The 12,546-nt window shown below is 40.8% G+C and overlaps 1 protein-coding gene across 5 annotated transcripts in view; it reads left to right on the plus strand.

Moving 5' to 3' along the window:
• The window catches only part of ARFIP1 (ADP ribosylation factor interacting protein 1), a 53,654-nt gene extending 44,861 nt beyond the window's left edge, over positions 1 to 8,793 (plus strand). For all 5 annotated transcript variants that reach the window (XM_053257235.1, XM_053257232.1, XM_053257236.1 and 2 more), the window contains one exon: positions 7,394 to 8,793. In XM_053257235.1, the coding sequence (XP_053113210.1) occupies positions 7,394 to 7,552 (159 nt within the window). In that variant the 3' untranslated portion in view covers positions 7,553 to 8,793. The remainder of the gene's footprint in view (positions 1 to 7,393) is intronic.
• The last annotated feature ends 3,753 nt before the right edge of the window (positions 8,794 to 12,546 follow it).

Below are 12,546 nucleotides of genomic sequence, written 5' to 3' on the forward strand. Positions count from 1 at the left end.
ACCAGGTCAGCTAGTGTATATTAAAAGTACTTGACTAGAGAGAGAGCTTCTCCCCAAAGTATCTTCTAGCTCCTGTATCATGTAAATACTTTTGAGACATTCATCTTCAAGGCTTATCGATGACTGTAATGCTTAGCAGACTCTCACAGTCACAAGCATTGCCAGCATTATGGTCTGGACCAACAGTTATTAGTTGCAGCATGCGGTTTCCTGTACCTTGTTTGTTCCCAGAAATACAACTTAGATGACTACTCCAGTTCTAATTGGAAGAAGGGAATGCTGGAGTGTAGGGTGACCAATGACAAGATTGACTCAGCAACCTGAAAATGCGCCTAAGCAAATGTACCTGGAAATCTGTCCATGTGTCAGGCTCTCTCCTGAAACAAGCTCAAGCTGTCTCAGAGCTTCTGTGCACATAATTGCAGACAATGTTACAAGTGCCATAGTGCTGAATCTGGTAATTATGACCAGCAGTTGATTTCACATTTGATAGGTCATTCTACAAATGTTTGTGTTAAGCCATGCAAAAAAACTGTGAAGAGCAAGAGAAGTATCTGCAAAAGGTATTCCCAACACTATCTTTTGTTTGGATATTGAGGCTGACACCTTCAGCATATGAAGCATGTGCTCTATCACTGAGCTTTCCTCAGAAGTGCATTAATACTTAAAACAGTTCCTGAGCTGCTGTGACTAAGCATCAAGGCCTCATACGAGCAGAATATTTTGAGAGGAGCCCAGTAAATTGGCTTCGGCTTCAATTTTGCATGTTGTATCACACTGGGCAAAGCTTCCGCTATAAGTTTTTCAGGTGCTGATGTTACACACGCTCCAAGATTGGGTTGCTGCTTTTGCATGTTGGTTAAGACTCTTAACTAATAAATAATTGCTGGATACTAATAAATAATTGCTGGATACACACAAGTTTTTGTGCTTGGGCTCCAACTTAGAAGTTTGAAGGAGTTTTTGTGTTGTGTCTTTTGTTTGTCTGCTTTTAGCTATCTAGAAACCAGAATCCCTATCATTTGACTCTGATAAATGGACTTCAGTAACATAATTTCTTACAGTTCTAGATAGAAAGGTAAGCTTTCTATCTAGCTTACAGATGAAACTTGTAGATGAAAAAGGTTGGAGATGAAGTGTTCTAGTCAGTTGAGTGACTTTCACGGAAAAGTAGGATTTATAAAGCACCTGAGACAATAGAGGTTGAGGGGGGAAGGAGAGGCTTACGTGTCTGAATCCTCCCATATATAAAGAATTTTGCTTATAGAAGCTAGCTTGTTAAGGAAAAGGGCACAACCCTTCATCCTGTACCCTAGTTTTTCAAACGTGATTTCCCCACCAGCTATCATACACACCTGCATTCTCCAGTCAGTCCTAGGACGATTGAATCATGAGCTGCTTCTGAATCAGCCCACGGTGTCAACATTGCATGAGAAGTTTTCAGTAGTGACAGCAGGGAATTAGGCTCTGGGTGTGACTATGAGTATATGAGCACTTCAAGAAACAAGAAACATTGGAACAAGTTGGATTATATGATTTGGGGGTGCAAAATGTTGGTAACATGACTTCTGTTTCATGTCTTGTTTTGCCTGGATTATTAATAGTACCTTAATCTTTCATCACTACTAAGCCAATATTGTGGAGACACCAGTTGTTTGGCTGCCTAAGTGTGACTTTATTAAGTCCCTCTGAGCTTTTAAGCTTATGTAGATGCTGTTTCTTTTACTCCTAGTATGTCAGTGGGCTTCTATTGATATGTATGAGTATTGCCAAAAACTACTATATGGTGTCATTAAATCTGTTGTGCATTATTATTGAATACATATATCTAATTTGCAAGTCATTTTAAAATACTGTTCAGTCAGTCAAACATAGTGATGTCTAGGTTTGCTGTCTGAGTACTGTAATCAGATGTTCAGATTTTGACAGTGCATTCATCCCACGTAGTTCACACAGTCTGGGCTTTTTTGGCCAGCATTTAGTTATAAACAACCAGGGTTGCATCCAAGGAAAGTCGTCATGACAAATTCCCACTGAAATTAATGGGGCTTGAGTTAGTCACAACTAACTTGTCTTGCGCATTTCAGTAGCGCTTAATTTCTCTCTTATTTTGATATGGATCTTCTATGTGGAGTGGCCAAAGGATGGTGAAAGGCATGTTTTCATTATTGGTTCAGTTACACATGTATCATGCAAAGCCTTTTGCCACTTCATTGCTTCCCAATACATCTTTAGTTGACCCCCCCCCGCCCCCCACCAAAATTGGATTGGGAAATGTCATATCATAAGTGTAGATTTCAAGACCCGTCCTGCTTGGTGTTGGGGAAACATCCAACACCAACCACAGGTGTTGTGCTTGGATCAAGGAAATATCAAGGAAAGAGTTAATTTGGTTTCCACTATCTATGCCTTAGGTTGCGAGGGAGTTAATGATCTGCTTCCAGCAATTTATTTCCGAAGGTTATTTGGAATATATAGCAGTCTTTCACTGTGCAGCATTACCTGTACCACTTACACAAACACTGGGTGGCATTCATAGCAGTGCATGCAGAACAAAGAGTGAGTGGAAGCAATTCTCCCCTTCTTCCTGCAGTTGGAAAAGCTGTTCCCATGGATCAAGGGGCCCTTAGCCTTTGGGATGCTGTGTTGGAGGCTGCAGTGGGAGGAGGAGGAGACACTGGATACTGCTTGGAGATGCTTTCCACTAGTTCTTTGTGCTTCCCCCACTCCCCCTGCAGCCACTAGCACAGCTTCCCATGCTCTTGCCAAGGGTCCCTTGACTGTCAGGAATTAGGGATGTGCAAATCGATTTGGATACAAATCGATTTGTACCCAAATCTAGCTGATTTGGGTGATTCGAAGACAAAACGAATCACCCCTGTGGTCCATTGGCTAGATTCGGGTACAAATCAAATCGCAGCTGATTCAGTTTGAATTGATTCGGGTTTTGGATCTGTCCTATTAATTTCCCCAGATTCCCAGCTTTCATTTAAAAAAGAAAGCTAAGCTCTAGCCCTTATAGAAGTGGAGTTATGGAGCAAAATGTGTGGTCACTATTTTTCAAGTGTTCGGATTCTTTGGTGTATAATAACCTTCACTCAATGAATCCTTATGAGGATTCATTACACACCTTCATTTCTTCTATTCATTTTGACTGTCTTTTAGACAGTGCCAATTGTCAACTGCCATGTGCCAGCTACAGTTAAGTGCCTAATGGGTAGAGGCAACCACCCAAATTGCAGAGGGATTGGGCAAAGGGCTGGTTTTTGGTGAATTGTTGAAGTTTTCCATAGGAGATCATTTAGGTTTCAGCAGCCCCATAACTGCACTTGGGGGGTGCTGGGGTGGCCCAGAGTGAGTGGTGGTGTAGTGAACAAAGGGCACCAGACACCCCCATGGGTTTCTAGCCCATGGGGTTCAGGGTTCTGTTGTTTCTGAGGTGTTCTGAGAGTAGATTCTCTGGTAGCAAATGAGATTTTCAATACAAACCATGAATCCACTCTCATTTGCTACCACAGAATCTACACTCAGACCACCTCAGAAACAACAGAACCCTGTACCCCATGGGTTAGCAACCCCATGGGAGTGGCTGGCACCCTATGTGCACTACACCACCACTCACTCTGGGCCACCCCAGCGCCCTCCAAGTGCACTTATGGAACTGCTGAAACCTCCATTATACCTTATAGGGGGAAACCTTAAAGATGAGTAAACTTCAACTATTCACCAAAAACCAGCCCTTTGCCCAATCCCTCTGCAATTTGGGTGGTAGCCTCCACCCATTAGGCACTTAACTTAAACTGAGTAGTACCTCACTGCCTTGTGGGTGGGAGTGGGGTGTAGTTGGCACATGGCAGTTGACAATTGGCACTGTCTAAAAGACAGTCAAAATGAATAGAAGAAATGAAGGTGTGTAATGAATCCTCATAAGGATTCATTGAGTGAAGGTTATTATACACCAAAGAATCCGAACACTTAAAAAATAGTGACCACACATTTTGCTCCATAAACCCACTTCTATAAGGGCTAGAGTTTAGCTTTTTAAAAAAAATGAAAGCTGGGAATCTGGGGAGATTAATAGGACAGATCCGAAACCCAATTCGATTTGGATCAGCTGCGATTCAGATCCGAATCGAATTTGGGGTGATTCGGATGGGTCAGATTCGGATCCAAATCGAATCAGGGTTGTTTCTATTCGGTTACAAATCGAAACACAGAAAATCCGAATTGCACACCCCTATCAGGAATGGCTTTCCTAGAGACTGCAGGAGGAGGGTGGAAAGAAGAAAATGGCTTGTGCCAACTCTTCATTTTGGACACACTATTGTTGGAATAACTTTTATGGTAGCTATGGTCTTTTTGTATGCATGCTGCCTGTTTGACTTCTGCAATTCAGATAAATATATGCCCTGGTTAACTAGGGGTTGACTATCTCAGAGGAAGCTATTTTGAATGAATAATAGAGTAGTAGAGCAAGGGCTTCTTTCCTGTAGAAGTACAGTTGCCTGTGATATTTTATGTATACTAGAACTCCGTGTCACTGTGCAAATGAAAGGGGTTGGAGTTGTTGGGTCAGAAAGAACACATCTCTTAGTTTGAGGAAGCAATTTGGGTGAGGAGGAGGAGGAGCCTTGGCACAGTTGTCAGTACCCGGTTGAGCCTACACTCAGTTGAGTCTCAAGTTAAATTGTAACATCAGTCATTGAAATGCATTAATTTTGACAGCTGGTTTATTGCCTAAGTATACAGGCTGCTTGACTGCAATACTTGCTTTAGAACCCACTTGCATGCTTATCTTCTGAAAACTAGCATGAGGATTCTTTTGATTATAAAGTTAAACTCTTTAGCCAAAAGTGGAAGTGTAGATGGATTTCAGCTTGGGGAGTAATGCATATCGGAAATAGTGAGGACACAAGGTCGTGACCTACAAAACTGTGCCTAGGAGGCTGTTCCTCAGCATTATATAGAACGTAGTACAGAAACTTGTTAAACTTATCTATTACATTCCACGAAAGAACAAGATATTTATAACCAATTCAATGACGTTTACATTTCCATTTGTTTCAGACTAAAGCTGTGTTACTTGTCATTTTCAAGATCCTGGAAGTAGCTCATATTCTGTAGCATTGATTGGTGACTGAAATGCAGGGCCATATTTTATCTTATTCAATTGGCTCAGTGTTCTTGAGGAAAAGAAGTTGATTGTCAAGTCAGTCTCCATTGGTGACCTTTTGACTCCTACAGTTCATGAAACAGTCTTAAGTCTGACAGTCTTCTACAAAACCCTGCTTTTGCAGTTTGATGCTTTGCTTTTGGAATTAATTTCTTCTTAATGTCTAATATCAATGGATATTTAATCTTTAATTGAAAGCTTATTGAGTTTAAATTGCTTGCTCTGCATGTGATGCTACATTTCCTGATTTTTAAATAATTGTTTTCATTGATTTGGTCTTAAAGCTTTTAAGAATTAAAGTTGCCCAGAGATTTAACAGTTTGTATAAATGCACCATTTATATGCAGTCCTTCATGTGTTGTGCTGCAGCAGCATTACTCAGTCTAAAAATAACCACCTCTTATATGTACATTGACTACCATATAGACGAGCCCCTCTATTTGCTGTTGCAGATAGGATTTCTGATTGTAGGTGCTCTTCTCTCTCCTCCCCCCCGCCCCCGCCCCCACTCCCACCCCCGCCAATATAAACGTGTCATCCTTTACATGTTAGCATGTGCTATGCTTGAACCTGACATTCTGGGCTCATATCCCCCAAGGTTGCTGAGTAGCTTTGGGCAAGTAAGTCTGGGCATGATTTACCTCTCAGGATGCTTGTGGAAGACCTTATGTGTGCTACCCTGAGCTTGAAGGAAGGACTGCCTGCAAATCTGATCAATGAAAAGCTGCTGAAGAAAAACTGGGGCACTGTTCTTGTGTAGGCTTAGGTGTTTTGATCTGGATTTGACGTGCCAGTTCTCTTAAGGTGAAATGAGAAAGCAAGGAAAGGATGAGAATTGAATGACCTACCAGCCGGTTGGGGATCAGACTTCTGGGTGAGAGTGAGTGTGTCAGTCACGATTCAGTATAGAGACCCACAACTTCATTTGACTAATCTCCTCAAGGCTCTATATTCCATGCAAGAATATCTGGTGTCTGTGGGTCATGTGTTCTTTTGGACATTCTTTGTTGAAATTCAGCCTTGTTTGCAGCTGGGCAATAACTTACTGTTCTTCTGGAATGATCACATTGTAATATTGACTGGTGCTTTTCAGCAACTCTGTACAGAAAGCCACAGTTGCCTTTTTTTTTTTTTTTTGGTAACCCTTATCTGATTCATGCAGCAATTGTTATGTATGTGTAACCTCTTCACGAATATACAGTATACTGTTCTATTGCTATTATATTTAATGACTGTATAGAGTCTGCAGCTGTGGCCTATTGCTGGGTGACAAATTTGCTAAAAGCTGTTGGATGTGGGTTTGAGTGTTTTATCATGATGGCCTAAGAACACTTCAGGCTGCTGAGTGACTTGTAAAACTCTAAACTGCTTGCCCCACATACCTCCAGTGAGTCTCCATCAATCACACCGATGTGTCTACCGTTTCATACTAAAAAGCCACTGATTCCAGGTCAGCCCTGCTGGGGTTATGTTGGCTAGTACCCATGGTGATGCTAGTGGAAGACCAAGCTTTTGGAAGCAGCTTCCCTCTTCACACCTTGCAGCCAGTGTTCTCTCTAATTTTTTTCATCGGAATGAGTTTTGTTCTGAGTAGCAGTATCAAGGCAAGGCATGTTCATGTGCATTAAAAGTGGGGCCTTCCTGATTCAATCTGGGCGGGATCTAAAATGTATTGAGCAGACACCAGAACTCTTGTGAGCGCATGCACATGTGCATGCCTTAGAGGGAACACTGCTTGCAGCTCAAAGCTATTATTGAGTGTTGATGGACCCTCTGCGGTGGCATGGGATGCCACCCTGGTGATGGTTGGAGGGTGGGGAGACCCCAGGAAGATTCCAGAAACGGCACAGAAACACATTCTGCTAGCAGGAAGGGTTTTGTGTGCAAGTCTCACCCATGCCACGACACAGTTGCCAAGGGTCTTTCGGACCTCAGTTGTGATTCTTCCGGTGGCTCTGGGAGCTGCCAGGAGGAGAGTGGGAAGAAGAAAATTGCTTCTGCAAATTTGGTCTTGTATATATATATATATATTCACTAGCCAATGAGTGTGTGTGCGCTCTCAAAGACTCTTGGTTTTTTGTTTCGTTTTTTTAAAACAGCATCAATGGGAAAATAGCTAAATACATCAGCACTTAAAACTGTCACAGCTTGTGGCTTAACTTCAGGTCTTCTGCTTTGCTGTTCAGTTACATGCCTTTTTATCTTTATCCTTGTCTACAGGTCAAAGTATTGCACAATCAGCTCGTTCTGTTCCACAATGCCATCGCTGCATACTTTGCAGGGAACCAGAAACAGCTTGAACAGACACTTAAGCTATTCCATATCAAATTGAAAACACCTGGAGTAGATGCTCCATCTTGGCTTGAAGAGCAGCAGTAAAACCAGGCAGGAAGATCTATTGATCAACCCGGAATCTTGTACATCTAATAAGAATCAAGGAGCTTGTCTAAGGAGGACTGTTTGTAGTGATTCTTGCACAAGCAGCTTTAATTCCGACTCCCCCTCCCCCCCGGAATAATAAATATCATAGTAATTTGGGAGGGTGGGTGGAATTAATGTAACCAAATGTTAATTTGTCATTTCTGAAACAGAGCTCTTTTTGTACATGAGGGTAAACTGTTATTTCTGTAGTAGGGAAATAATATAGATTTGCACTGACAAAGATGTTTGTGGTCTCTAGTAATTGTGGTGGCTAGATGAGATATTTTTTCCAAAGGAAGGCACTCATGATTTGTATCAACATCTGATATTTTATATAAATGTATTAAACTTCTCTAAAGATTCTTTTTCATGTAATTGTGTTAAATATTTTGCACAGTAAAATAAGGCCTTCCTGCAGCATCCACAGTGCCAGTGGCTGGCTGATATGTGGAAGAGCAGTAGATAACTTTTTTTAGAAGTTGACTCTTTCCATTGTACGTTCAAAAACACTAAATTTAGAATTACTCTCTTGGTCTGAAGCTTTGAACACACATTTTAGCATTGTAAAGATGACTTGCTTGGACGCAGCCCTGTGTCCTACTAATTTAATTTTAAACTTTCTATTAAAAACAAAACCATATTTGCCTTAAATTCAAAAAGTGCCTTTCCCCAACACTTTCTACCCAATGTATATATTCTGTAAGAAGCCCTCTTTGGATTTTTTAAAAAGAGACTAAGGCCAGTCGGGGATGTTGGTGCTTCAGTTTGAAATGCAGATCATGTCACTTGAGTAATGCAACGGTTTCTGTTTCTTTTCTCAATCAGTAGTGCAACTATGGTTAAATGTACAATTGTTTTCTCTTATCATAGGCTTTTAAAATTCACTTTTCTGGAGCATCCTCATTTGTACATGTTCCATTGCATTTTGTGTTTATATAAATGAAGTACTTAAAAAGTAACTTATCACAGCTTATATGGATTGTATAGCTATGTATTATATGTTGAAATAGATTTGGTTGCTTAAAATGGTTTGGTTTAAGTCTTAATGTAAACTGTGTATCTTAAATCATTCCTTATTACATTTTAGTCTGAGCCTTCAATTATTTTTGTTGCTGTTATTACTCTTGAGATAATTTTACCATTTCCCAGAATGCGCCTCTATTAACTTTGTATTCATACTAAAGGTGTTTACTGCAGTATCTTTCCTTGACTTCATTGGATTCATGTCTTAATATCCTGCCAGCCAGCAATGGTGTTCTGGTATTACCTTTAACACTAGGAAACAAGGGAGAGAGGGATGATAAGCACTCTCCAGTGATACTTTTCCCATTAAAAATGCTAGTCAATAAGGGAATCAAAGAAGACTTCCTTCAGAAAATGAAAGGAACATAAACTCTGTCCCCAACAAAAATGCTAGGAGACAAAGGATGCCAAAAGTGTGGGAATAACAAAAACTTCTTTAAATATATCAGAAGCAGAAGATTTGCCAGGGAGGCAGTCAGACCCGTAGATGATGAGAGTATGAAAGGGATTATTAAGGAGGATAAGGAGATGCACAGAAGCTGGATGAGTTCTTTACCTCTGTCTTTACGGTGGAGGATACTGACCATAAACCCACTCCAGAACTGAGTTTCTCCAGCTTGGAGGCTGAAGAACTGGGCCAATTTGCGGTGACAAGAGAGGATGTTGTAAACTGGCTTGAAAAACTAAAAATTAACAAATTTCCTCAGCCAGATGGCATCCACTCAAGAGTTCTGAAGGAACTCAAATGTGAAATCGATGATCTAGCAAAAATATTTAGCTTGTCCCTGCAATCAGACTCTGTACCAGAGGACAGAAAAATAGCTAATGTAACATTGATTTTTCAAAAAGGGATCCAGGGGGGATCTGGGAAACTACAGGCCAGTTAGCTTAATCTTGATGAAAAGCATACTCAAGGGCAGAATTGTTTAACATACAGAAGAACAGGCCTTACTGAAGAAGAAGCAGTGTGGCACCTTTGCTCCACTTTGCTAAAAGCCTGAACCAGGCTTACTACTTCCTGAGCAATACAGATGAATCTCATCATTCACAAGGCTGACCTGCAGTTTTACTTATCTTCAATCAGGTAATTGACATCTGACCTTGGCATAGGCAGAAAAAACCCAGTTCACAAAGGGTTAATTTTGTGTATCCGTGGGTTTGAGGTAGCTGGAAATTACCTCCAAGGTCATTTTTGGCCACCATTTTGAGGAGAAAAGCTATTTTGCAGCTCTTTTTCTTTTTTAAAATATTGCAGAATTTTTCATGCAAAAATGCTGGATTTGGGACTTTTGAGGAGTATTGCTATACCCCTGAAGCCATGCAGTAACTCCATCACTTCTTGTCTCCCAGAACAATATAATTCAGCCAATTGCTATATAAGAAGCAGCTTTCAGGATCAGGCCTAAGGCCAATCTAGGCCAGCACCCCGTCTTAGCCCACCAGATGCCTTGGGAAACCACATAACCAGGAGGCAAAGGTATGCCTCCTTATCTACTGCTGCTTCTCTGTAATTGGTATTCAGAGGAATGCTAGAGAGGGCTTGCACTCTAATAGGTAACAACTAGCCTGTTTACCTTTAGATTTTGATAGCACTTCCACTCCTATTTCAGAGTTTTTGGTTCTTGGGGCTTTCTTACCAAAGCTAGCATTGAACAAATATGCATGTATTATGCTTTGATTTGATACAGCAGTCATGCATCAAATTAATAATGCCGTAAGATAGCATCTGCACAAACTTTGAATTGGGTACTAGGTTGTTCTACTCCGTGTAACTCTCCACATCACTTTCATTTCTTTCTCTTGCATTTCAATCCATTGTGTGATATGGTGAATCTATCTCTTTTCTTTATCCTGGAGGATCTCTTAACAAATGTTCCTTATAATGAAAGGTCATAAAAGATCTCTGTCTGGGGATTTCAGATGCCACAATGAGAAACCTCAAATCCTTTAAAAAGAACATAACATATGTAATAACAAATAATCCTCTTTGAACTCTAATTGCGTTGTGATCTAAACGTTCAGCAGGTATGCAGATTGTGACTGTGATAACCTAGCATTTCTGAGGCAAAAAAAAAAAAAAAAGAGCAGGGATTATTAGGGGCTGAAAGACAAGGAAGAGAAAAAGGGGGAAATAAACAGACTGATCCTTAAGAACAAGGAACATCAAGCAACCCTAGTATGAAGGCACTAGATTATTGCTATTTTTCTGATGAAAGTTTACTGACTCTGGGCATTACAGTGTGTTAGTAAAGAAAGCAGATTTTGTAGGTTCTCTTAGGTATATGGATAAAACTTTATGATAAGATCAAAGACTGGGAGTTGATCAAAACCCATTGTGGTCACAATGCAATAAGACAATTTTAAAGCATGCTGGGTCCTTAGGTTTTGTTAAATTTGATGTGAAGGTTTGTATGCTTGTATAGAAAGGGAGGGGGTATTGTGGAGTCTACATGGTTAGAAATATTTGCTTATTCTCTGAGCAAAAAATAACTTACTGTTAAAAAAAGCTTGGAATTCAAGCTTGTGTTCAGCTGATTGCTTTAACTGAGGATCAAACAACACATTACATGGGATGCATAACTGGCTCTTGTGTGCTTTTTTGTAACAGAAATAGATGCAGGTGGCCAATCCACATTGGAACCATAGCATGGGGAGAATGGGCTCCAACCCGTTCCCTTTGCTGTGGTTCTAGTACAGATCAAACCCCATGACTGCTGCTGTTTCCATTAGTGAAAGAAGCACTCAAGAGCCGCACTTGAGTTTTACCATAATGCCCAAACAATTATGTGACAATGTAGTGTAGTTTCACAGGGCTCAGATCACAATATTATTTTCCACTAAATCTGAACTGGTGTGATCTTCATTATCGCTTCCTTTCCGTGCTGTTGTTAGTGCAGAGTGGGCTAAAATGCTATACCTCTAATTGCAAATGCAAAGGTGTGTGTTTTTAACCCTTCATTAATATTGATTTGATGGGCTTCTGATTCGTGAAAACCCAGGCTAGTATCCTGAGAATTGCACAAGGCCTTCCATGAGCCCAAGGAAATTTTGAATATGGGTTTCTTGCATAGCAGCCTCCACCCACCCCAACACACACTCACACACCACTGCATGGCAAACTACTGCTGAAACAGGTAACTTTCAGAAGCAATTTGGAAAATGACAAAGGGATGTATTTTTTTGAGTAATGCCACGGGGTGAGCACAAACTCCTAGGTACACCTAAAGTAAACTTGGATTCAGGACATGAATAGGAAATATTTTGTTGTGATGTGGCTCTTAAAAAAAAATTAATGTTGGTTATGGCACTGGAGATTTAACTAACATTCCAAGAAAGTGTGAGGTCAGAATTTACACCATTAAGAAAAAATCCACTTTTATCTACATCAGGCCTGCACAACATAAGCCAAGGGGCCAGATCTGGCCTGCAAGGACTCTTTTTTAAAAAAAAAAACTTGTTCCTGCGCCCCCCCCAGATATCCCACGGCATCATAGGAGCTAGAAACTGCCTTACAGCACCATCCTTTGCATGTTTACTTGGAAATACAGTGTATCCAGTGAGCATGCCTATGATTGCAGCCTGAAAGTGACAGCAATTTGGGGAGGGGAGGGAGGATTGAGTATTAATTTTGGTCTGGCATGCACTTCAGGTGCCCCACTGAATCAACAGAAATAAGGCCTATTTTCTGGCCATTATCTTTGGTTAAAAAATATGGGTCCCTTAATGTGGGGTAACGGTAAAGTGTGCCGTCGGGTTGGTGTTGACTCCTGGTGCCCACAGAGCCCTGTGGTTGTCTTTGGTAGAATACAGGAGGGGTTTACCATTGCTATCTCCCGTGGAGTATATTGCTGCTGCAAAACATACCATCAGGGATTCGAACTGGCAACCAGGATTGACCAGTAACTAAAACTGCTTTCATTAATATTTTT

This window comes from Hemicordylus capensis, chromosome 5 (genome assembly GCF_027244095.1).
Source record: "Hemicordylus capensis ecotype Gifberg chromosome 5, rHemCap1.1.pri, whole genome shotgun sequence".
In the NCBI taxonomy this organism is placed as follows: domain Eukaryota; kingdom Metazoa; phylum Chordata; class Lepidosauria; order Squamata; family Cordylidae; genus Hemicordylus; species Hemicordylus capensis.